The 27,769-nt window shown below is 36.7% G+C and overlaps 1 protein-coding gene across 1 annotated transcript; it reads left to right on the top strand.

Annotated features, from left to right (window-relative positions):
* Window positions 1-18: 18 nt before the first annotated feature.
* On the top strand, window positions 19-27,603 carry colec12 (collectin sub-family member 12). Its single transcript, XM_055033039.1, has 10 exons — window positions 19-283; window positions 3,421-3,471; window positions 19,756-19,878; window positions 22,423-22,509; window positions 23,065-24,108; window positions 24,445-25,005; window positions 25,396-25,538; window positions 25,626-25,732; window positions 25,817-25,959; window positions 26,620-27,603. The coding sequence occupies exons 1-10, from the start codon at window positions 277-279 to the stop codon at window positions 26,637-26,639; spliced, it is 2,286 nt and encodes a 761-aa protein (XP_054889014.1). The 5' UTR covers window positions 19-276; the 3' UTR covers window positions 26,640-27,603.
* Window positions 27,604-27,769: the final 166 nt, after the last annotated feature.

The following is a 27,769-nucleotide window of genomic DNA, read 5'->3' on the forward strand; positions in this document are numbered from 1 at the left end:
TTTTTTTTTTTTTTTTTGCAGCAGCAGCAGCAGAAGCATAAGTAATACCTGCACTGAAAGAGAAGAAAGATAGTACTAGACATAGGGATAGAAAACAAACAAACTTGGATTTGCCTCCTATTTTTTCTTCCTTTTTTCCCATTTTCTTAACTTGTTTTTCCTGCTAATAAAACGAGGACAGCGTGATACCTGCAGATTCAAGGTGCCTTATGGCAAAATCCAATGCGATGCTGGAGTGACTTCAACCAATAGATACACAGACTCCAGTGAGCCACAATGAAAGGTAGGTTTCACTTTAATGATCACTATTAAAACAGTTTCAAATCGACCGCAGGCTTATAAACGCCACGTGTCAGCGATGACTGATCAATTGTTCATCGCTCTTTTCTTGTCACTTTTTCCTGCGCTCATTCTTTTCCCCTGCTCTGGGACAAGAGGAGAGGAATGCGTGGGTTACTACTCTAACATCTGGTTTCAATTACCAAGCGTTTGCCTGAAATTGTTTTGCATCTGTCCACCGATGAACATCACACAGAAAAAGCATATATATATATATATATATATATATATATATATATATATATATATATATATATATATATATATATATATATATATATATATAAACAGCTGCCCCAAACAGAAGTTATGCACATGACTTTAGACAAATGGCGCTTGAATGTGCAGCTCTCATTCATGCACTTATTTTAAAAACTGACCCTGGCTCAGATAAATCAAGTGCTGCTGCTGCAGGAACTAATGAGTCAGTTTTAGTTGAAGCATATTAAAAGCTTCGTTGTGGCCTCACTTGTGCTCCTGCTGCTTTTAAATACTAAAACACGCAGTTTGAATCACGCTGACGCTGATGTAAACAAAGGCTTATAATAAACTCGCCTGGATGCGAGGCTCATGTGGTTCCCTGATGTGTTGGACTTTGCTAAATAAAGACTGAGGCATGCCGTTCCCAGCCTCTCGGGGTAAGTCAGTAAGCTATGAACTTGTGGGAAATAATTAACATCCCGACAACTCTGCCACCTTGTGGTCGTTCTCGGAAAAACCGTAGATTCTGAGAATAGCAACAGGGCCTTTGCAAAAGTGTTCGCACCGCATTGGATGTTTTTCACACGGTGTCGCGCTACAACCACAAACAAGAGCGGATTTAATGATATACAGTTGTTGTTATTTTCTGCTCTCCACATCTTTAAAAAAATGTGGAGAGCAGATTCCATCCCCTGCAAATGACATAATTTCTGCATAAATGAAGCTGGTATGAAGGTCTCAGAGAAAAGTTAGAGAATATTATAGAACAAACAAACATGATGAAGACAGAGCAGCACAGCTGGCATAAAAATGTGGAAAATTTTCAATCAGGGTTAGATTCTAAAACAGAACAGCACACTTATAGTCACTCATGGCACATTGCTTATAAGCCTGAGACACAGTTTGTTGTGCAAAGCCTTTAGGGGTCGAATTCGCAGTTTGCCAGGAGACATTTAGGAGACAGCAAATTCAGACGAGACAAAATTTGTTGGAAAACTAGCACTGCAACACTGAAAACACCACCCCATTTCAAACCATGCTTGTCATGCTGTGGAGGATGATTTTACTTAACAAGCGGAATTTAGTTTGTCAACGTGTAAAATTCCAACATTTGGAAAAAATGGAAGAAAACCAGTTAGAGATTGCTTGCACAGGAACAATGTAACAGCTTAACTTCAAACCCAATTAATGTGTTAAAGGGGAGTAGTTAAAATCCAACTTCAATTATTGCACCGAAAGCCAATCGAAATCCATTTGAATAGTACTGGAGATTTTCTGTATAGACATTTAAGAGACATGTTTTGGATACATTCCTACTTTAGATTAACAGTTTTTGTTGGTCTTACAGTGGGTTAAAATTGATTGCAGACTTTATACACCATACTACAATATATTGCCAAAAATATCAAGTTGCTTGCCACAAACATACACATACAGCCATTCAGACATTCACACACAAACTGTAATGATACCTTAATCTCGATATAGACTTGGCTTACCCTTAGCTGCTATAACAACTTCTACTTTTCTGGGAAGGCTCTTACCAAGGTTTATGAGTGTGTTTATTGGAATTTTCTTCCAGAAGTGCATGTATGAGGTTAGATAAGATGAAACCTGGTTCGTAGTTTAAACTCTAGTTTAATACTGAAATCAAGACTTTTTGCCAGGCAGTTGAAGTTCCTCTATGCCAACTTTAGTCTCCTCTTGACCTTGCTTGGTGAATTTCCAAAACTCATTATGAAAATTTGGATGCATAAACTTGCCTGGAACGTCTTTGTAAGCAGTAGCATTAAGACATATTTTCACCATGACTGAAGGTCAAAGGCCAACCTCTAAAAAACAATCCCACATCACAAGACAACCTCCACACCTGGCACACCACACTCAAGTAATGGCAATTCCTTGCAACCACAAAACCCAAACTATTTGGAGTGCCAGCTGTCAATGTCAACATGCACAGTGATCATTTAGTGATTTCACCTGGAGTAACCTGTCAATGTGAATTTGTATCCCCTTTGTTGTTATACCACAAACAGCTGAGTCCAGAAGGATTAGCAGAAAATAAATGTCATTGCTGAACTTTTTAGGTGGCATTGTGACAAATTTACTGAGCTGTTCTATCCATAGTTGTGTAATGATGAAATACTTCTGCAGTGCTCTGTGTTCAGATTACATGGAAAGGTTCATCAGTTTCATCTGTAAAACAAAAGAAATTTCCATCTGATGAAATGCTAATATTGAGCAACCTCTTCCTAAGTAGCACAGCTGTAGCCTTTACAAATTAAATCCAAACAACCTTCACTCTGATTCACATTTTTTTAAATCAGCCATTTGGAAATAAAAAGCGAAGCGTGATTTCCCCTGAATGACGCTTGAGCAGCCAGGGACGCTCATGTTGTCCAAGTGTGATACAAACACAATCATGTCGCTCATAAACATAAACCGGAAAATGTTTAGTGGAGATGTTGGGAAAGCCAAAATTCTTCCTTTGACTCTTTTACAACAGCTTGGATTATTCATATCACTCTTTAGCTTATTGTGGGGTCTGCTATGTGGTAACTGTGATTAGAAGCTCATTTCCCAGAAACAAACAAAACCACATTTTCTCAATGAAGGCTTGTTACCCTATGAACTGGAATATGTTCTTTTTTTTATCTTTCTTTGATCGTTCTAGGTCATTTTGAACAAAGTTGCATAAAATAATCTTTGTCAACACATAGTAGGCTATTCATTTAGTTTGTTTAATGTAACTTGTTTACAGAAATGTGAATAAAATACTTAAACGACCTGCACCTCTGAAGGCTAAAACATTTATTGTTTTGTTTCATGTTTTTAAATTAAATTCATTTTTATTTCCTTAATTTCCTTTTTTCTCTGCAGACGAATTTACTGATGAAGAGGAGGTGCAGTCCTTTGGCTATAAACGGTTTGGTAAGCATTGGCTTCCTCCTTTGTTTCCAGCTTTGAGCGCTCTTCCTATTAGTTTCGCTCCCAATGACACAATGTTCATGTTAATACAAGTTATTGCATTTTAAGGGCTGTTGTATTTTGTTTGGAGTAAATCCCAACTACACTAATCTCTAAGGTCAAACAGAAACCAGAATTTCCCAGAAACAAGCTCACTTTTGGCTTTTGCCTTCATTGTTTCTTTTCCTTTTCATACAACTACTGTGTACAGTAAAAATGGAAACCACAGACTTCTGGGTGTTCCTGACCAGCTGCTGACTTTGCACTGTTTTCACAATTTCAGAGTGCTTTCATTTCACCCAGCATAAAACTATTCTTTTGTGAATTAACTTTTCTACTCACTTTTTCTCCGCTTGTGTGTTTTTGTTCTTTCACAGCAGTGATTGCTCTGAAATGAATCACATGTTCCATTTTCATATGTTATACTGGGAGTGCAAGGTGTGTGCACCACTGATTAGGCTGAAAAATATTTCTCAGTTGTTGTTTGTCTTCTTTTAATTATTAAGTGTAAAATTAAACCATATTAATAAACGATTAATTAATTTATTTTTTCTCATCCTTACCAAGTGTGCTGTACATTGTTGAGGACTCCATGGAGTGGGACTTTTGATCTTTCAAGCAAGGCAATGTCTTTTTTCCAATGAGCCAATGCAATTTGACTCGACGGCAAAGTTGATCCAAAATTCCTGCACATCTTCTTTTGTGTTATTACCTCCTTTGGCTTGTGCTACTGCAACTTTTGGATGATGTATTGGTTGACCCTGGGGCCTTTTGCAAAGCTCAAGTTACTGCACTTGAGGTTATTTGGTTTAAGAGGTGTTTTAGTGCTCATTTATGTGTTGCTCAAGCATTAGGCACCCATATGTCAAGAGGTGCAAATGCGGCAGGAATCCACAGACTGTATGTCACCACATTTAGTTTACACAGTCTTCTTGCCTGCTTGACATCTGCATGTATTGATGCTTTTAATAAGTGGACAGTTGGAATTTTCCTGGTTCCAAACTAAACATTTGTCTTGCTATGGACAACTTTACGTCACCAAAATGAGAGTAATGCATTTGTTATTTATTTTGAGCATGTGCATGTTTCATGTATAAGCTTGACGTTTGGTTACCAAACAGCTGCACACAATCAGCTCCCAGGTTAAAAGATCACTCCACATAAAATCCATCTTCTAAGTATCTGATAATAAATAAACTCCCACAAAACATTCACAGAGCCTTCATCATGGTGTAATTACTTTGACTGAGCATAAATACTATGGATAAATACATCACTCTGCTAAAGTATTTACACCCGTTTAACTCTTTTCAGCCTCAAACTTCAAAGTATTGCATTGACATTTGAAATACTTTGTAGAACCACCTTTCCCTGTAATTACAGCTGCAAATCTTTTGGGATATCTCTCTATCAACTTTCCACATCTAGTGACTACATTTTTTTTTGACAGTTCTATGGAAAATACCTCAAGCTCAGTGAGACTTACTGGAGAGTTTCAGTGAACGTGGGTTTTCGAGTCTTGCCACAGATTCTCGATAAGATTTAGGTCTGAACTTTGACTGAGTTGTTCTAACACATGATTACCCATCAAGCTAAACCATTCTGTTGTAGCAGTTGCTGTTCTGCTTGAAGGTGGATCTCATTTCCAGCCAAAAGTAATAGGTTATGTTTCATTGTGCATTTTTATATTAATCTATTCTCCCATCGATTCTGACAAGGCTGAAGAAAAGCATCCCTACATAATGATGCTGCCATCACTATGTTTCACCCTGGGAATAGTGTGATCATAATAGTTTTTCACTCATACTACTTTGTGTGTAGGCGAAAACTCTTGCATTTCAGAGCCTTTCTTTCACATAGTTGCTGTCTTCTACATGACTTGTATAGACCTTAAATGTACATTTCTTTGATCATTGGCTTTCCTCATGCCGTTATTAGCTGGAGGCCAGATTTGTTTGGTGTGTGACAAATAATTATACTGTCAACGGATTTCTTTCCCTGAACTGCAGATTCTTGCGTTTCCCTTATTTTTACGGTTGTGCTTTTAGCTGCTTCTCTGATTTATGTCCTCCTTGCCCAGCTTGTCAGTTTAGGTGGACATCTATGTCTTGTTAGGTTTGTGGTCCCTTTCCTTTTACAAATTATAAACAGTGCTCCATGAAATTTTCTAATCTTGAGATCTTGGTCTAAAACCTACAATGCAGAGGAGAGTAAAAAGTGTAGAAAAGCTTGAGTACAAATGCACACCATCCTTTTCCACTTATGCACTACTTAATGTTGGTTAATTATATGATGCACAGATGTTTGTTGTGGTAACATAAATGTGACAAAATATATAAAAAAAAGTTCAGCAACTAAGCTTTTGTGTTGCCCTTTGATTAAAAAACCTCATGGCTCCTGCTTGCAGTTTATTGCTCTAAACTAAATCTTTTCATCTATCGGAGAAAAAAAGCAAATGCCTTTTCCAAACATGTAAACTCCTCGTCTGCCGCACATACTTGTGCGCTGACAGAAATCTCTGGCTGCTCTGCCATTCACATGTTTTTAGCAAGGAGAGGGATGAAGTACATAACTCATTTTGGCATCTGCTTTCCACAGAGGGTTTATTTTTCCACTGTGAATCCAAACCTGAGACGCTGCTGATTTGCTTCCTGTGTCTGTACTGGAAGTTTATTCAATGCAAACTTGTAAATGCCGAAAGCAGGAGAGGTGGAGTGTACAGGAGTCAGGATCCAGGTTTGTGAGCAAGAGAAGAGGAATGGAAACTTTTTTTCTTCAAAAGGTTTTTCAACTTATTTTTTTATATTGTCAAGGTTGTTTTTGAATTTAGATTTTTTTTTTTTTTTTTTTTTTTTTTTCAGTGGGGAAACATTTGTCAGCACTTATTTTGAGCAGAGGAGTCACATTCCTTGCCTGACTTATTTTTGGGAGCAAAACAGCGAATGGCTTTAATTTACGGGGACTTTATTATGAGAAAAGAATGTCTTCAAAATGCCTGCCTTCTACTTACGATCCCACTCCAGGGCATGCATGCCTGCAGTGTGTGTGCTGGTATCCTAATGAAAGATTACTCTTGTGTTTTTAATAAAAAGCAGTCAGAGAGGGGGGAGTCGAAGGAGGAAGAAAGCACAAGCATTAGAGCATTGTAGAGATCGTGAAATAGGTTAACTGCACAAGAAGAAAGCAGAAACAATGCTTTCTTTTCATGTGTGTATTTGTGCTGTTTTATCTGATGTACACAGATAAAACAGCACAGGTATAATATTTGCTTGGATGATTTGTTCAAATTGTTTCAGGCTGTTATTGGTCACAAAATCTTTGGTTAGTGCTTAATCGACCAATAGATGAGAGGCATAATGTATGCCAGACAGGGGCAGAATATCTGCATCCTGCTGTGAGAAAATCCAAAGTATGCAACAAGCATTTCTGCTCAAATTGAGGAAAGACTTAGATGGGGCTCAGGTCAACTATCCAGAACCCTTAGTGTAATTATGTCCAGAATAAGTCCTGATTCTATTATTTATTGTGTGCGTCTGACATGCAGTCATTAATAATAACCTGACAAACTCTTCTTTGGCACATTGTACTAGACAGGATTTGCTAAAGCCACAGGAGGCACTGATGTATGATTTACTTTCATTAAAAGTGAAACAAAAATTTGATCAAATGGTTGAATTTTTAATTCTCTTTTGGATCCTCATTAGTTTTTCTCGAACTATTAAATGATTTAAAAAATGCATTTGCAGAGGAGCTTCTGTGTGTGAGTGGTTTTTATATGTTGCTGCTGTAGTTTTGACCGATACCAGCTTAACCGACCTCATCAAATTTTCTATTTCACCACTCCCCTGTCGGCCCCCATGGGAGATCTGGGCCGATTTCAACAGAATACCTTTAACCCGCTGTCATCTGATAGGTGTTTTCTCTCACAGAATAGATGTTTGTCAAGATTTCTGTTCAAAGCTGGGTCTGGCTCCGTCACAGAAATAACAGGCTCAATATTAGAAGTGTCTCAGTTAATTTTCAGTGAAGAAATTGTACGTCTATCTCAGCTATACTGTGTAACCCAATGAAGGCCTGCTGGTCCCAGAGAGGCCAGCTCAAAACTCACTGCATCTTCTATTTATAATACAAAGAAAGTTCAAAAGAATTCTTTTTGGTTTGTTTTGTTTTGGCATGAGTTATAATGCTGCTCACTGTCCAGCTCCCAGAGTTGACTGTAGCGCTTTTGTTCCTGTGGTTGTGCTTACGTTGGCCCCCTACCAACATACCGAATCGGCTTGGTCGTGTTTAATAGTGAGGAGTTTTTCCATTTGCAAGATTCTCAAATGTTTACAAAGATAAATGAAGGCATGTTCTTTCTGATAATGTACACACATTTTTACTCAAGAACAGTGATGGAAAAAGCAATTTTTATGGGGTTGACTATGCAGCGTTCAGTCCTACTTCACCTCTATCTGATGCAATCAGATTTGAAGATCCAGGTCAAGCTTACGCTCAGGAGATAAATTCAGTTTCTGAAACATAAAAATGTCCCATAATGATGCCTTCTATTCATTTAAACAGGGTTTCTCCTGTTTTAAAGGCACTTCTAGAAGCTGCTGCCAATAAAAATGAGTTTCTTTTTTTAGCTGACTGGTAGTAACCAAGTTACAATTCAGCTCCATCATCTCAAGCTAGTTTCTGACCATTGGTTCACTGCAATAAAACGTCATCAGAATTGAATCTAATATGATATCTTTTGGATGTAATGTAACTGCATGAAGCTGTCATGACAATATGAACTAAAATGTTTCCTACACCTTGATAAATCTATATTTTAAACATTTGGGGCAGCTCTGAAGGAGCAGGGAGTCTATTTAAAAAATTTGCTGGTGAGTGAAAATCCTGATAGCATGTTCTGTAGCTAAGTGAAATCTTTATGAAATCATGGAAGTAATGGGAATACTGCTGTAAAAGTGGCCAGTGCCTTGGAGGCTGAACAAGGGTTGGAGTAAATATATCTCTAACCAAAGAGTCTGAAAGAAAAATTAAAGAAACATCAAAGGAAAATTTAAGGCTGGATGATCCAGTTCAAGCTGATAATGAACGATGCATGTGTCCTTTAAACAAATTAAACAAATAATCTTGCAAGCAAGACTTCTACCATACAATGTGTATTTGTTGAACACACATTTGTTTACTACATTGCATATATGCGGACACAATTTGCTAAGTACTATCCAGCTTCAATGCTTGGAACCACCAAGATCTTATCAGAACTCTGAAGTTTGCATAAAAATTCTTCTGATTTGGTGTTAATCTTAATTCACTGGTTTGTGCCTGTTACTGCGCCTCCATCAGAAGTGGTAGAACTGAGATCAAGTGTGTTTTGCTGCCTTCCTATTTGGATGTCAGCACCATATGTCAGCAAAATATTAAAGACATATGAATGACAAACAATCAGATGTCTTAAGGCAGGGTAATGACCTAGTGACTTGTTGCTTTAGTGTTTTGTACCTTAGAGAGTTTGCATGTGTTATCAATTTCTAAAAACTTATTTTACTAGTGCATTGCATAATTTCTTCTCTGGTTGTGATATGGACCACAGTAAAACAGGAATTTAGATACCATCTTTCCTGTGCTAAACGTCTTTTCCCACAAAGTAAAGCCTTTTTTGGCTGGACAGCTGGTTTTGTCCACGCTTTATGGTTTTACTGGCTCAGCTGGCCGATAAAGCTTATAAACAGGAGGGTTGCGGAAAGGACGGGGTGCTGCACATCAAGCTGAGCTAAGGTTGTTGCTGATTCAGTTTTGGAATTGCTTCCACGGTGGGCTGCACAGCCAGCAGCCACAACCACAAAAAATCCCATCTGCACAGATGGATGCTGAGATTTAACTTCAGTGTTCTTCAACTTCGGCTCACAGACACAGCGGTTTTGGACTTACATGAGTGTATAATGAAGTCTTCTGAATCAAAGTAACAAAACATGTCTCGGTTTATTTCTGCTCATGTTGTGGTGGGGAGGGTTAAATTTAATGAGGTTCTGATATTCAAAATTTCTTCCAGGGACACAGATAGATATCTTTGAGAATTCACTCTGGGATTCATTATATATACTGTAATGTTTTTTTTTTTTCTTTCTTTCTTTCTTTCTTTTATTTTTTTGTCCACATGGTTACAAATTCATAACTTTTTGAACTTATTATTATTTGTTATCCTGATAACAATGCTGCATTCTGGTAACAAAGGAATTACATTCCTAGAAAATAAATAATATGGTGTCTAGAACAAAGCAACACATTGGGTGTAAGTCAGAAGTACAACCTTTATTGAAGTTTCTTCTTCACTGGATCTATGTGCTGCTTAACTCTGTCACTGAGTTGAACAGACACCAGACACAGATTAGGACTGTTCACTGTAATTGGAAAAGTTTTATAGGAACTTGATGAAATATTTCAAACAATGAACATCTGGAACACAAAGTTGTAGCTTACCTTTTGCACACTCCAGTTAGCTTTTCTTGGATGTAGTGTTGTTTTGAGAATAATTAGATCCTTAAATCTTTACACTGTGTGTTATTGCTTTGATATGACAGGATAATATATATATATATATTTTTTTGTTTGTTTGTTTGTTTTTTTTACAGTTTTTTACAGGTTTGTTGCTTGATTCTGGCTGTTGTAATTTGTTCTTTCAGTGCACCTCATTAAACAGTGAACGGTTCAATGAGTTCATGTAACACACATCAGTGAAGAGTTGCACTGTCCCTACCTCCATGGATTCTCCGCTCTTGGATTTTCTCTTTTTTTGAAAAATCAGATCATTTGTTTTTTCACACTTTTTTCTTTCCAGTTCTGCCTGGGGTTTTCTATTACTCTTAAGTTCCTCAGAAGCCACAGAGCTCAGATTTTCTTTTTCGAAGATGATTGTCATTATTATTTTAATATTTTTGACAGCACATTTTCTGCCACTTTAGCTGATGTTGCGGTTATAATTCAGCTACTTGCAAAAGTTAAAGCTTGGTTATTTCTATACCTCTACTCAAAAGAATGTTGTCAGCGAAAGCAAACATCTGTTTTGAATCTGTAAATGTCAAAAGTCTAAACACTTTCTCACTATTATTAATTGCTGTATCTTGATCAAATCATGACTAATCTGCTGACAAAGAATCCATAAAGGACTTTTAAAAGTGATCTGCTTACATAAGGCAACAGAAAACGATCTGCCAACTAAATTTCCTGACTCAAAGCTTTTAAGTTTCACTTTTTATAACAAAATGATTCCAAACAAATGAAAACATTCAGTTTGATTTTTTCAGTGCCTTGGCTAAGAGGTCTTGTTTGGTTTGAACTCATAGGATTTCACATTAATTAGTTAATTAATTAACTAATTTAATAAAAATAATTGCAGTAGTGACTAATTAACTAATTCATGTGTTAATTAATTAATCCTTAATTAACAAATTAATTAACATTAACTAACTTATTACTTAGTTAATGAATTAGTGCATAAAGATTAGTGATAAAAAAATGTTTTCTTGCATTATGTTTTGGCTGCAACTATATTTAGGTAATCTGTTTGGACTACATAATCAACTCACTGAAAGTGGTCAACATTGTTATAGATTACAGTCGAGGTAGACCAAAGAGTCCAACTCAGCTCTCTACTCTTTTCAGTAATATTTCATGGTCAACAGTGTCGAAATGCTTCGCTTGAGGTTCAGCAGTACCAGCACTGTGGTTTGTCCACAGTCTACATACAGTATATGTAAATATCATTGAACACTTTGACGAGAGGAGTCTCAGTTCTGTATGGAGCACAGAAACCAGTTTAAAAGACATCTAAGTGGTTGGTCATTGTTAAGAAGCTAATTAGCCGTTGAAACAGTTTTTCCATTCATTTTGCTCATGAATGGAAAATTGGAGATTGGTCTGTAATTTTGCTGTAGTGACTTTTCCAGATTGTAAATTTTTTACCACTGGCTTGATAGCTGCTGTTTTTAGTGCCTTGGGAAAAAAATGTGATAAGAGGAATGACTTTACTACTTAAATCAGGTAGGATGCTTTTAGAGGCAGTTGTGGGTAAAATATCAAGACATCAGCAGGAGGTTAATTAAGCTGAATTTGTAGAATTGTGCCATTTTCTTTATATTGCCACTTATTGGGCATAGCATTGGTAATGGAGAGGCTGCACATGAACACACTCACTTTCCTTCTCATCTAGAAGGAAAGTGATATGCGGCTTGTAAATATCACTTGTAGATTGTCTTCTGTAACAGTGTACGTGTTCAATCTAAGTTCATATTTGTGGTTCCAATGTGTCAAAATGTGAAACCATATATTGCATAATTCAGGGTTGTGAGCAAATTTATTATACTTTTGTGGTAAACATGAATTCTGAGCAGAATAAAAGAAATCTGTCTGCCATAATTTCACTTTATTTCAACGAGTTAAAAGGACAAGCTAAATTACATCACTGAGCTGGTATTAGCCAGCAGATGTGACCCAAACTGCAATATCTCATCTTGCACTTCACGACCAAAGGGAAGAGAGAATGCGATTTAGGAGTAGCTACTGACTGAAAAAGAGAGTCATTTGATATTCAACCCAACATCATAAAATTTTCCAAACAGTGGTGCAACTTAGTTGAAGAAGCTCGTGTATGTTCTCAAAATTCTGCCCCTGAGTATTACAGCACATGGCCCATTTGTCATAGCCTGTCTGAATGTAACCACACACAGATGTGATGAGAAAATGCCATCTAATCCACTCCATGTTCACAGTTTTACTGGATTTTAAATCTCAGTTTTAAGACCTACTTTTTTGATCAGTTTGAATGTCTCTGTGCTTTTAAATACCACCGCCTCGTACGGCGGCCAGGAGTCATTGCATTCCAACTTTCAGACATTAAAACATAGAACTTGCTTTTTCTTTTGTTCTTTTCTGCATAAAGTTTCAGTGGAAATTTTTTTTGAAGCTAAATCATATTAATTCTATTTTTTTGTTGTTGTAAGTTTTAATTGACAGATCAAATAATATTAATGCTAATCATCATCCTTACCGAAATTAGGATTAAATCATTGAATCAAACTAAAATATTATTTTTTACTAACAAGTTAAATCAATTTGAATTTGATTCATTTATATTTAATATATACATTTTTTTTTATTTTTTTTTAAACAATCTCAGCTTACACATCATAGGACACAATATGTGTCAATGTTTTTTAATAACCTCAAAATTCCTATGTAAGCCTACTCCACTTCTTTTCATTGTTATTGTGAGTGAGTAGAGCTGTGAATGTGGTTCTTAAAAAAACACTGAAAATAGCTCCAATAAGGCAAACTCAAGATTTAACCCCTTCATTCTTGTCATGCTTACTATGAAGGAATGATGTATCAAATGTTTTCATGCGTCCTTTCTTTTGGCTCAGTCTTAACCAGACCCAGATGTTTGAGAGCTCTGGGGCTCATTTTAAAGAATCATAAACCTATTAGTGAAGACTGAATAGAAAAAAACCAGAAAGCCCAGACATGCTATGACTGACTCAGCAATTTAGACAACCTGCTGTTGTAGTAATTTGTTGCAGTGGAACCTTCCTTCATGCTTTCCAGTTAACATTCCTGCTGGAGAATGCTAACCGTAATAGCCAGAGGAGGACACCAAAACCTCAGTATGTTTTATAAGCATCGCTGTGGGTTTGACATGATTGCAACAAATGAATGAAAGGCACCACCTGTTACCTAATTAAAACCAAAACACAAGTCAAAGACTGTTGACAACGATTACATCAAAATTCCTGAAAAGGAGACTGTTAGTATTAACTAAGCAGCCTAAATATTCAATCCAAACAAATGTGAACTTTGTTTTTTTTTTTTTTACTCTTATGTTTTTGCTCAGTCATTAATATTTCTTGCTCAATTTGTCCTACACAGTTAGGACAAAGAGACACATTCTTTCAAAACAATCTATTAAAAAATCTACTGTTTTGGAAAATATTATGTTTTAAAAACAATAGCTTTTTGCAACAAAGACTAAACATAGGCAAGGGTCTAGGTAGTGACACTACTAAAATGTTCCACTTAGATAAGGATTAGTCAATGAGAATTATGCAGAAAATACATTTGAACACAGAGCAGTGTGGATGTTTATTAGGCCTCATCTTGAAAACTCTTGGGGAATTGTACCGAGAGCAAATATATCACTGGAGTCTATTACTGGCAAGTGGCAAGAAAACTTCATGTTAGACGCATGTTTCATACCTCCAGTGTATTCATAATATTCTCTGTTATGAGACATAATTTCTGGTTAAGAGACAGAGCTGCTGGCACATGGGACATTTAATATTAACATTATGTCAGATTTTTACATACCTTGATTTTTTTCTAGTTTGATAACCAATCAATGAAAACCTTTGCTATCATCTAAAGTAAATATTGGCATGTATGTTCAGTAAACTGCCTGGGTTATATCTTGTAATTTATGCGTCAACAGAAATGCAATTTAAAAACTTAAGAAAATTATATGCCACTAAATTGATCCTATTTAAATGCATCAAATTAAAATTTAATTCCATAATTTTATAGATTTGACCATCTTTAGTATAATTTATTTTCTTATTTAATCAGTAATCTTTTGAAAGTAAAAAAAAAAAAAAACTGATGCACTTTGGTGGACTACAACTCAGAAGAAAAGATTGGTTTTTGGGTACACAATGGATGCAGGTTAGGAAAAGATTGAGGATAAAAAATTTTCCCACAGCCGTCTTGAATGGCGACAGAGGTAATTACATGTTGTTGTGCTTTTAAATGCTAAATTGTCTAAATTTGAATACTTCTTGCTTTGTCTTAACAACCAACTAAAACACTTTAACACTGCAAGCCAAATTCACACACACACCAATTTGCAGAACGTTTTGCCCAAGGACACTTGTGCTTGTTGAAACACAGTATTGAACAGACAACCACCCCAGTTGGCAGACATTCTTGAGCCCTACTGAGCCATTAACCACACAGTAGAGAAAGGCTCTTCACATTAGAAGGAGCCCTTTATGCATGAATTTTGCATAAAGCCATAGCTATCCAATGGCACTTTTTTACTACATGATGCAGGTATCCTTTTCCTGTATATCTTTGTCTCAAATTTCCCTCTCAGATAACTTGTCTCTTTTAAATTACCGTATTTTCCGGACTATAAGTCGCTCAGGAGCATAAGTCGCACCAGCCATAAAATGCATAATAAAGAAGAAAAAAATATATATAAGTCGCACCGGAGTACAAGTCGCATTTTTGAGGGAAATTTATTTGATAAAATCCAACACCAAGAACAGACATGTCATCTTGGAAGGCAATAAAAATAGAGTAGAGTACGGTATGCTAACATTACATGACACATAACGAACTGAAAATGTGCCTGGTATGTTAAAATAACATTAAGAGTTATTCAGATAACCATAGCATAAATAAAATGCTAACAAGTTTACCAAACCATCCGTGTCACTCCAGATCACTAAATGCAATAAAATCTTCGTCCTCAATGTCGCTTTTAAACAACTTCACTAACTCTGGAGGTAGAATAACAGAGGCCTAGAGCGCCCTCTTGAGATTTAATGTGAAAATAACATCTGATATGATAGAATGATGTGTTAATTTCCACACATAAGTCTCTCCGGAGTATATATCGCATCCCCAGCCAAACTATGAAAAAAACTGTGATTTACAGTCCGGAATATACGGAAAAATTAAATCAAACCTTTTTGTATCTGTAAATGTGTATCTTTAATCACAATGTGTGAATAAATTGTCATTGGGATTTCTAATTGTAGATTTTAGGTGGAGAATTAACATTACACAACTTAACTACTTAAAAGACACATGTCTCTTCCTTCATGCAATGTGAGACCAAAATATAAATTTTGTATGTTGTGATTTGTCACTTGAGGACAGTTTATATTACTACTGGTACTTTAATTGTTAACATTTTTAGCTTTCCGACAACCCCAAGTCGAAGATGGTGAAGTTAAAGGAATTTTGTGGCAGCCACCCGTTTACTCAATATGACACAGTATTAACACTCTGCACAAAGGCTCTTCACACAAAAAAGACTCCAGCCTGTACAAGCTTTCTTTGTGTTGCTATGGAAATTTCCACTGCCAGACTGAAGTGAGATGGTGCATGCACGCTAGTATAATGACAGGTACTTGGAAATGGTGGGTCAGTGTGGTTTGTTGTTTTTTCAGTCATAGTACAAACTTTCACAGATTGTTTCACAGAAACTAGCAAGTAAAGTAAAAGGAAACTGACGTACAGTTTCCATTTATTGTTTTTCTGTTGCATCTTTGTCTACCTCTGCTCCTCTATTTTTACCATGAAGTTGTGGTGAAACCGATCCTCCTTGAAACTATTCATGGTTGCAAAAATCTTAGATTGTGTGTACACATCAGAAATTTTCATACATAACATACACTATGACATATAAGGTACATTATAAATGTATTCCCAGATTTCTAGTGGATCCCTTATTATGAAAAATTCAAGCAAGGTGGTAACATTATGGGAAGCTATCAAACCCAGCCACAATGGTGCAGGACACTGTGAACTTTATGCCACCACTCTCCAGCATACATGAACTGGAGCGTATCAAAAACAACACAAATACTTCAAAACGTCACAAGATCTAATCTCCTTCATTTCCTCATGTTTATACCCATGAAGCAGTTGTACAAATTGTAGATGACAAAATTTTAGATGAAAAGGGCCAGCCTCATAGGCATTTGAGAGGAAAATGCTCCAGGAAACAGCTCTATTGTTCATGTATATCAGCTAGGTCCTAAAGCACAAGTGCATACTTTTCTTTACTTTAAGTAAAATGTTGAGATTATTAATATAAATACAGACAATGTCTTCCTTCAAGCCTGAAACATCAGTCATAGTTTAGCATTTTGATTCTTCTAAGCTTTTCTGGCATTTATTCACTTGTTGGAAATTATTTGGCTCCGGTCCATCCTGTTGATTGGGACGTCCTGGCTGCTGTCCAGGTTCTTAACTCTCAACAGGCTCAGCCCTCCTGTGCTCTGCACCAGGCCATGTGTTCTCATGCAGTCTGTGGGATGCATGTGTCAGCGTGTTTATGTACTGTGATAGTTTATGTGCAGAAAGTAAGAAGGAACAGTCATACTATGAAACATAAGAAACCTGCTGACTCACATTAAATCTCACAGGTGGCTGGAATGGAAAAATCTGAAAACACAGCACACACAGAGGACATAAACTACTTGTTTTTTATTTTTGAATGTGTATTAAGGCTTTGCTTAATATTTCTTTAAAATTTTCTGTTGAAGGGTTTTGTTTATTCTAGCATAACACATTTCAATTAGTTCTAAGTTGTTATTTTATATGATTTCACGTGACAAAAACCTCAGTATCCCCAAATATATACAGTCGTTGGCCTTCAAAAAGATTTCTTCCAAGGAACCATGAAGTTTATTTCTGAAACCAGAGTAATAAAGCATTGCATCTTCATTGGAAACCTTTACTTTCCATCTTTAGTCTGTTCACCATATGAGACAGAACTGTATTTTTTTAAGCAAAAACCCTTGGATGCAGGCTGAAATGTCAGACTGGCACAGGAAAGGAAAATGTTCTGCTTTTGGAAAGAGTCAAAACTAGACTCTTCAGACTGAATTTTCATTGCTTTCTTCTTGCTTGACGTGTTACTGAGGGGAGAACATGGTCAGTTTCCGTCTGTTTCTTATCCTGTCTCTGCCAACTTTGATTACGCAATGTGTATTAAATTTTGATGGTGTCTATAACAAATGTTGCTTGGTTTTATGAGTTTGTATATGTTTGTATGTGCATGTGTATATTACTATAACTGTTATTTTTATCTGGGGATGTAACATATAATTTTATTTATACATATGCCTCAGTTGTCTTTATGTTAGACATACAACATGCATGCATATGTGGAGGTGTTTGTGTCTATGTGCAATCAGCAAATATGTTCAAAAATGTATTTGCATAAATAAAAGCAACACATGCTTTTTTATGGAGGACAATTAAGTTGAACATCCATTCTATTCCCAAAGGTGATTGACCTTTGCTACAGGATACATTATCTGCAGTATTCTAGATTTTTGTTAAAAAAAAAAAAACTATAAACTAACCTCGCTGGGGATTCTTTTCACATATTTAAACTTCGAGTTAATGTGAAAAGAGAGACCTCAGAATTGTTCATGTTGTGGGACTTCTTTGGGAAATGTTGTCAAAAATAATATTGCTGCAGCCATAAAGAAATCCAAGTTTAGAATTTTACATAGTTTGATCAAGTATTTTTATGACAGTGGATCATACCTTGAAGTTGTGCAGATGTAGGAGTTATATGAGTGAAAATGAAATATGAAAGGAATAACTGATTTGATTTGTAGGTAGTATTTGAAATTAAATGACCCTCCTTTTAGGATAAACACAAAAGTTCCCCAACTGTGGTTCAAAGTCTAATCAGAGAGAGAGAAAAAAAAAAAAAAATCCCTCCCTTGTTCTTGACCCATGACCTTCAGCCGTCTAGCCGCCTGTTTACATGGTGTTGTGTTGTACTTTCATCAGCATGTGGTAAGGAACAGAGGGAGGTTTCTCTGATCAAACTCTCTGCATTTATCCCCATCATGTAGCTCTTAGTACAAATCATACAGACCTGCATATTCAAGATTGGTCCATAAAGGGGTCCCTTGAGGTGGTCAGAAGGGATGTTTGTACAGATGTGTGGGTCTAAAACTGAGAGGCTAAACCCCAGTACTCCTCTTGCGGTCCTGCCCAACCCATCTCTGGGAAGGACAGAGTCTCTTGGTTGCAGTTTCATCATGGCTGACATGACTTAAACGTTTTTGCTCCCTGTAATGATGGGTATGCTGAGTGCCTTGCTGTACAGGTAGAATAAGGAGCTTAGCTAACACATCCTGAACACATCATCCCCATGATGATGGATGTTGGTGGACATAGAATGGTGATGCTTTTCTTCAAAAGACTTGAGACTGGAGTGGAGCTCAACATTCCAGTTCGACTCTGAGCCTGTATACACAGCCAAGGCCATAGTGAGATTGTTTAGATTAAAGGATATTAATTTGCTTGTATGTCTATGTTAAAATTATGGCCCAATTCTTTTTGTGAATTTAACTGCACTGGAGCAAAAAACAATGAATAAAATGTTCATTCTTTGAATGGTCAAAGGTTGTAAAGACATACCACACAACACCTGTAGCTGAAGTTGTACCAAAAGTTGGTTTTATTAATTCATTGGGATGAATATACGTAAATACTTTGTAGTCAAACTGAAAACCCTTTGTGTAAAATCTCAATAAAATACACTGATGTTTAAAGTACAGTGCATCTGGAAAGTATTCAGTGGTTCACATTTTCAACATTTTATGATGTTACAGATATGTATACCGAATATTGTTTTAACCCCTTAACTGTCAACCTCAAAATGCTTACATGTAAGTCAATCAGTCCATGGACCATAAATGCCCCATCAAGACAAAGGGGGAAAATCTTTGCAGTTTTTGCAAATGTATTAATGTGAAACCAAGAAATCATACTGAATAATTTAATGATCTTTAATGTAATCTAAAATATTTTTTAAACACTTTATTTTTCCACCATATTGAAACACATAAGCTGCCATTTCTTCATCTAAAGTTCACTAAGTTTGAATAGGTTTCAATTCCCATAATGCCCATCAGTCTCATCCAGCTGTTCTCCTGCTCTGCTTGCTGGAAGTACCTTGGTCAGTTCTATTGAACTAAAGTAAACATCCTGCTTAATGTTTACCATTAAATCATTGTTTCAGAGAATTATTAAGATGTTTCAGTGAACATCTGTGAGATGAATTATAAAACGTTTCTCTGTCGTCTTGCTCTAGATCGGCTGGCGGTAAGGAATGCAGTGTTGTGGTATGGTTAGCACAAAGACAGTGTTTGCAGTTTCATTGTGAGTTGTGTTGTCTCCTCATACGACCAAATGTTTTCAGTTCAGTCTTGGCTGACAAAAAGTACAGGGTGTCCCAATGTTGACATGTCGGTTTTAACTTAGTTGTGAAAAGAAAACAAAACACTAAGTGCATTCACTTTTTCTTGGCTTGTTTAGTTTTATTTTGCTTCGCATGTTTGGTTATGTAGTAATAGCTGGCCCTCATTGTTATTTATGAATTTGACAAAGCTGACTTACTGCATTCTATAAACAGATTAGTATCACAGATTCTGTTGTATTTTGCAGGAATTCAGGAGGGTACTGAGTGCACAAAGTGTAAGAATGATTGGGCACTAAGGGCAGCCATCGCTCTCCTCTATGTGCTCTGCGCCCTGCTCACTATAGCAGTGGCTGTCCTCGGGTACAAAGGTAAGTTATAAAGGAAGTTAACGGTTACACTCTGTAAACTAACATTCTTTTACATATTTCAGATCTTGTACGCTTCATGAAAGACACATAAAAAGTGTTATTTTTTATTTACATCTTCTAAAAAAGAAAAGAAATGTACCACCTGCATTCATTGACTGGAATTTCCACATTATGTTACATGGTGACTAACTTCAGACTCCTCTGGAAACCTTTTAATAAATTCTGCTGGCAAAATTGGTGTTTTGCAGATTAGGGAATTTCACAAAGCAATTTGAGTTAACGCAGAATTTAAATGATTATTTCAGCCTCATCAGCAAAATAAAAAAGTTCAGAGAAACATTTACTGATTAAAACAGGCCTTTATGACACATTTTTTTTCATTGGTACAATTTTGTTCAAAGACTAGTCATGACTTGAAAACCCTGTGTGTGACAGTGGCCTCATTGCAAAGCGTTGCTGTGTTTTGAGAAGTTTATTTAATGTTTTAGAAGTCATTAAATAAAAAGAGAGATACATTCCAGTCCCTCAAAGCACTGTCAGAAGAGAATGCAGAGTGAGAACCCTCCAATATCCAGAACAGTGATTCAGAACTGTATACCTGTCAAAACATCTGAGCAAAATTTTCTAAAGCATTACCTGGTCCAAACGCTCTGCAAAGTTCTCTTTGGCAGTACGAAATGCCTTCGTCTACAAGTTGAGATCTAAAGCTGACTGCTGCCTTTTAAGTTTTTTCAGGATTGTTGTAGGTTTCCAGCTTTACGGGTGGGTTGGCTCGGAGCCCAGGCTATTTTGATGGTTTGCCTCTAATGTGTACCAGATGACCAGGCTGTGACTACTATAGCTTAACAACCCAAAGAAAAATTTTATTACATGGGACCAATTTGTTGTCTCGTGAACTACAAGTTCACTCACAAGTGTCAAAAACAGCTGAATTTTGAAGAAAACCATTGCAAGCTGTATTCTCCTTTTTTTTGGTCTTCTCTGTGTACTGAGCCTAATGTCAACATTTGAATATTTTACCCTGTTGGAGATGTGTTTTTGCTACCTGCTGTGTCACAAAGTGCCTGCACCAGCTCCAGCATCTAAGATTAGCAAACTTTTTTCAAATGCTCTTTAATGCCAAAGTGAACTTCACTTCAGCCTCAGACCTTCAAACACTGAAGGTTAATAGACACCTTATTTAGTTTAAGAAATTATGGTGAAAAGCACTCTCTGTTAGTTGAGTAGGTCTGTCCAGAAATGAAAATGTTGAACATTCCATTTGCCAATTTGATCAATCCTATCAACTTTATGAGCCCAGTTGGACATCAGTAGACATCTTTATACAAAAATAGTTTCACCATTTTTTCACAATTTTCAATCATCTTTGCTTTTCCAATACAGAATCATAGAAGAAGAGAGGGATATAGATTAATTAAGGTCTGGTATAGGATTCTTCTGAGATAATGTTTAAAATAAAGACAAAACTTTCACAGCATTTATAGGAAATGTAACTAAAATATTTAAAATTATGTGTTACCTAAAATTTTAAACATTTGTTTCTTCAGCTGCTTGCTGTCCAAAATGTCACATTTTTTTTCTTAAAATAGAACAAATATTGAAACTGATTCAGATACAAACTGATACTAGCTGGTTGGGTTATTAGATAAGCAAATCAATCGGGAATAGACATCTACTCTTCATGGACAGGTCACTTCCATCTCATCAACTGTAGTTTACATTCTTCCTTCAGCCAGCTGACAGGCAGTGGCTTTGACCCTTTCTTTGACTTGTCATGAAAATGTTCATTTAATGCATTAATGGCTGTAATTTTATCATTCATGCTTTGACAGAACCTATACACAATGTCTCACTTTGTTTTATACACTTTGCATTAAAATAAAATGAGAATTAGATTTAAACTTTGGTAACAACATGACAAAATACTTCAGGATGTTTTAAACATTTTGAAACCCACCAGTTCCCTGCTGCTGCTGAATATACGTTGAAAAGGAGAATTAGATTGATTTGGACAGACTTTAGAGAGATGTAGAAAAAGATACAATTCAGTCTCTCAAAGTTGGGCCAAGAGGTATTTCAAACTGAGACTTTGTTATGTTTGGCCTAAGTGTATGTTTTGGCTTTGTGTTTTTGTCACTCCTGGAATGATAACAGTAAGCGCTTGGGATGCTTTCCAGTTGAGTTCTGAGACACCCACCTAATGGCAAAAAAAATAAAACACAGAAGAGAAATGAACTTTAGTTGGAGAGGAGAGGGGAAGGTAAATTACAGTTGGACTTAGTGTATGGTGATGTGTAATTTAAGCTGTTTTTCATATTTATACTTGTGAAGTGGAATTTTTCAACATCTCAGCCTCAAGCTTTGGCAAGTCAACAGTTTCAGTTGCCTGGTTAATTGCTGCAGTGAAAGGAATAATACAGCAGCTCCCTCTGCTGGTTTAATTAAATTAATGTCACGTTTATAAAATGAAAACTAAATTAATGCTTTTTGCTGCTTATCTCAATATGTTTCTTCCAATGAATCTCTTCTTTGCCCTTTTTCTAGTTGTCCAAAGGATGGACAATGTCACAGAGGGCATGCAGAATTATGGAGGCAAGATCAATGCTGTTGAAACAGATTTAAAGAAACTAGGTAAGATTTTTTGGAATCAGGTAGCTTTATCATATAATAATTGAACCTGATATTGAGTCTGACATAATATTTATAGAGGTCCAGCAATGGACCTCTATAAATATTATAGAGGTGTTATAGAGGTGACCTGTTAGAAGACTAGCAGGTCTTCTAACAGGTCATGTTAGAAGACCTGTTAGTCACAGGAGACAATATGCAATGGAATAAGATTGGAATAAGCCATTTTTTTCTTTGATCACCAGATTACAATTATTATTTTATTATTATTATTATTATTATTATTATTATTAGTAGTAGTAGTAGTAGTAGTAGTAGTAGTAGTGGTAGTAGTAGTAGTAGTAGTAGTAGTAGTAGTAGTAGCAGTAGTAGTAGTAGTATCATGTGGCATCATGAAGGTGTTTCCATAATTATCCTATTGTAACGGGATAGTGTTCAGAAACACATTTTTCTCAGTGGCAGTAATACCATTCCACAGAAAAGCCTAATCAGTGCATCTCTAAATGTTTCTGACCTAGTGCTAGCTGTTTTTTTTTTCTTTATTTGTTTGTTTTACAGATGATCAAGCAGGAGAGAAGTCCCTCAATGCCACCAGTGAAATCAATACCTTCAAATCAGATCTGGAAGTGTTACAAAACCAACTGAAAGACATTAGCAGTAGAGCAACAAGCAACAGAGACATGTTAGAAGACCTGTTAGTCACAGGAGACAATATGCAGAATGGCCATGTCTCACTTCAAAGTGTCCTGGAAGGCAACGCAGACTCACTGCGTGGGATCAATCAATCCTTGGCTTCCTACAGTGGAATGATTGACGACCTCCAGGCAGACACTGCACGACTCCAATCTGAGCTCCAGGAGCAGGTTAAAGTGCAGAGTGAGACTCAAGTGAATGTGAATTCACTTAATATCACCCAAGGACAGCAGCGCAACCTGCTCGGCTCGCTACAGAAGACAGTTGAAGATGTTAGTCAGGCGGTACAGAAACTGAAGAATGACTATCAGATTCTGCAGCAAACAGCCAATCATACGTATTCAGATTCACACTGGCTGAAAGAAAAGGTCCAGAATCTTCAGGTTTTGGCTGCAAATAATTCCGCGCTGGCCAGCTCCAATGGAGACACATTGGATGACTTGAGAACCCAGCTCAATGCTTTGGCCATACAAATCCAGAACACCTCGGCCATCACAGAGAGCCATGACCAAGGCTTGCTTCAGATGATGGATCGCCAGAGAGACAATGATAATGCTATCTCATTAAAGTTTGATGAGATGGAAGTACGATTGGACAAGCATGAAAACGCCATGAACCGTGTGACAGGAAACATGAGCTTTGCCACACAGATCTTGGGTGTCATCAGTTCTGACTTGACCGGCCTGAGATCCTGTGCTGAGACCGTAATGAGACATACGGACCTGCTAGCAGACTTGAATGCCACTATGGAAGAGGCCAAGACCAACAGCAAAGATCTGCGCGCACAGCAGGATGAGCTTGCAACCAGGTTAGACCAAGAGGTGAACAACCTGTCCAATGTGATGGAGGAGATGAAGCTGATAGACAGCAAACACTCACAGCTCATTACCAACTTCACCATTCTGCAGGGTAAGATCAAACAATATTTTTAATGAGCTGGTTGAAAATATTTTGTTTCTAGAATAATCCTGCATCAGATAAAAGCAACCGACATTGATATTGTGACATTTTGGTATGACTTTTGTAGACAAAAAAGAAAGCAAGTTTAACTGATTGCAATATTGCCCCATGGTGTAAATGTAACTGTTCATAGATGTTGATCTAATCCTGATCACAGCTGTTTTTCCCTAAAAGTCATTGAACATGGAAGTATAAATTGTACAGATACAATTGAACTTTTCCTCCTTAGGATCCAATAGAACCCCAATACAAACAAGTTTTGTTTTTTTATTTTAATTGATTTAGGTCCGCCAGGTCCAAAAGGCTCCAGAGGTGATAAAGGTCCCCAAGGGCCGATGGGTCAGACAGGACAGAAGGGAGATAAAGGAGACAAAGGAATGCCAGGCCTGGTGGGACCAAAAGGAGATCGAGGTCCTACTGGACCAGCAGGTACAACAGGGCCAAAAGGTTCCACTGGCGCTCAGGGGATTCCAGGACCTAAAGGGTCTAGAGGCTCTGGAGGCAGACCTGGAAACCCTGGTGAGAAAGGTGACCCTGGAGCAAATGGGTACCCTGGAGTCAATGGAAATCCTGGATTGCCAGGGCCACAAGGGCCACAGGGACTTAAAGGAGCAGCAGGACCTCCAGGCTTAGATGGGCCTCGTGGGCCTATTGGTCCAATTGGCCCTGCTGGTCCTCCAGGCCTTCCAGGCTTGCCTGGCCCTGTGTCTTCTGTCAATATAAAACCAACCAGAGCCCCTCAAGTCATCAAACCTCCCCTACCGACTTTAGCCGCTGTACCAACAGAGAAATCAAAAGACTCTGCACAGGAACAGCCCCCAGCTGCTGTTTCTACCCCTACACCTGGTGAGTCACACGTCAGTCAAAAACTTGAATTTACCTACTTCCAAATAGAATACTTGAATCTCTGAAAAATGTTTCAGAAAATATTGCTTCTAAATGTAATTCAGGCTACTGTTTGGTCAAAATTGCATGCTCTTTTTTTATACTTTTCACTGGGAAATGTATCAACGACATTGTACTCAAATGTGAAAGCTGATCAGTACAGTTCATTTTCACAAAAAAACAAACTCTTGCAAAATGACTAAGTTTTTGTTGGAAAAACTTAGTCATTTTAGTTTTTACAAGAAAACTAAAATGTCTAACAATGGAAAGATGAGATTTTTGCCAGACAGAGTCAATTTGCATCCACATATTTTAAGTTCAGTTGATAATACTTATATTTATGTTTTCCAGCTTGTCCTCCTGAGTTCAGAAAGTTTGGGGACAGCTGCTACTACTTTTCTTCTGGTTCCCAGAGACTCAACTTTAATGAAGCAAACAAGTTCTGTAAAAACATATCATCCCATATGCTCATAATCAATGACAATGAAGAACAGGTAGAGATGAAATCAGATTTGACATAATTAGACCAATTATTTAAAATAATCATCAAATGTTTATTTCTCTCCTTTTTTTTTTGCCAGCAATTCATAAGAAAGACCATTTCAAAGGGCTATTACTGGTTGGGTCTTACTGACAAGGAAGAAGAAAATGTCTGGAAGTGGGTGGATGGAACCATACCAGTTTTTACGTGAGTCATACATTTATAAATTTCCTTTTGAATTTCTTTATACTGGCATAAATAAATTTAACAAATTTGCATTGTCATTATCAGAAACTGGAAACCTGGTCAGCCCGATAACTGGACTCATGGACATGCAAATGGAGAGGACTGTGCTGGTCTCATCCATAATGCTAACTGGAATGATTTCTACTGCACAGACCGCATTGGGTTCATATGTGAACGTTCATCGGAGTGTCAGTACTTACTTAAAATCTTAATACTGTGTCTCAAAAGTGTTTGTACCTTTTTGAATTTTAACTAAGACATTCAAAATATGCTTTTCTGTCTCATAACATCAGGGCAGAAGAATTTGCTTCCCTCTTACACTTGCACAAGTATTCAAACCCCTTAAACTTTTGCATGTTTTGTCATGCAACAGCCAAAACTTACATGTATGTTGGTGTGTTTTAACCTGTGAAGTGGAGAATATTTTGCATATTGAACTACCAGGTTCCCCCTCTTCTCCAGTTTTCAGTTTATTATTCTTTGCAAAAATAGCTAAGCTCATATAGACCAAATGAAGAGAGTCCATGAGCAACAATTTTCAACTAGTAACTTTAATAAGTCTGTGCATTGATTGGATTAGCACAAGAACATTGGCTGGTCTATTTTTACTTTGGCTCCGACATTCAACCCTAACACCAAATGATTCACTCATAGGGACTTGCCGATGGTGACATGCTGGTCGTTTTTTTCTAAACACAGACTTTTGGATCTGGGCCAGTCAAAAATGTTTGTGATTATAAAGTGTCAAATGTGATCAAGTCTAACTTAAATACTTATGAAAGGATTGTTTTCAGTAAATAAATAAATGTTAATTATATGCCTGACATGTCATGTTTTTCTCTTCATAGTGGCGGTTCCAGTTTTATAGCATCCATCTATGACTTCTTCTGTGCATGAAGCTGGGGTTAAGGGTGCAACAAGAAGGAGAGTCGTGTGAAGGAAAGAGCTCAACTTAAAGACTGAAAGATAAAGCCGGCTCAGTAAGGCATCATGGAGACTGGAGGACAATTCTAAATAATTGCTTTTAGTGCCTGTTGTTTCTTCAAGGCACTTTAAAACAAACTGTGGAACCCAAGAAGGAACAAAGATATTCCACTATGGTACCAACTGAGATTTGGTACAGAAGTATTATGAGATTGTAGTTATGTCTGTAAGCTGTAACAAATTAGGATTTGGTGCAGCCAGTTCTATTCATGTATATCTGTAAATAGTATTCTATAAAATTTGGTACTGTGATATTTTGCATTATTATTATGCTTAACACTTTTTACAGATTTTATACTTGGAAATCTTCAATAAAAAAAGTTTTTTTTTTTCATATTTTGGAGAGTGAATAAGTGAAAACTGTTTTTATTTTTGTAATATTCATAGGTTCTGAGCTTTTTATAAGATGCTGTACCTTATAAAATCTTGCAGTGCAAAGCACTCACATTTACTCACTAAACCAATCCAATATTGTTTGGGAAAATAAGTAAAATGCAGGTAAATGTCACTGTCCTTAAACTACTAGGTTCCATTCACAAATATTATGAGCACTGAACAGTTAAACTGTTTTAGGGTTGACATTACTTAGAATCTTACCTGCCAGCGATTTCATAGGTCTTAAAACATGTAAATTGAGTTTAGACCAGTATAAAAAAATGTATTCAATATGTCAAATACAGTATGGAAACAAGTGTTTGCAATGCCACTCGCTGCCTTTAGTGTACCATGTATTAATTAATAAGTTGTGGTTTGTAATCTGTTTTGATGCTTCATTGTCCCTCTTTTAATTCACCAAGCTAATAATGATCAACCAAGACACTTAAGACAATAAAACAATAAAGATGCTCTGTGTTGAGTGACTGAGTTTTTCTTTTAGGTTTAAATGAAATAATATTGCCTAGACAAGTGTCTTATTTTTTCACAAACCCAATCTTGACCATTTGAATCTGAGGTATCAGAACTCTCATTTGTCAGGTCTTTCAGACACTTACTTCTCCATTCATCCAGTTATCC

Source organism: Poeciliopsis prolifica, unplaced genomic scaffold, assembly GCF_027474105.1.
Source record: "Poeciliopsis prolifica strain line A6 unplaced genomic scaffold, Auburn_PproV2 SCAFFOLD008, whole genome shotgun sequence".
NCBI lineage: Eukaryota > Metazoa > Chordata > Actinopteri > Cyprinodontiformes > Poeciliidae > Poeciliopsis > Poeciliopsis prolifica.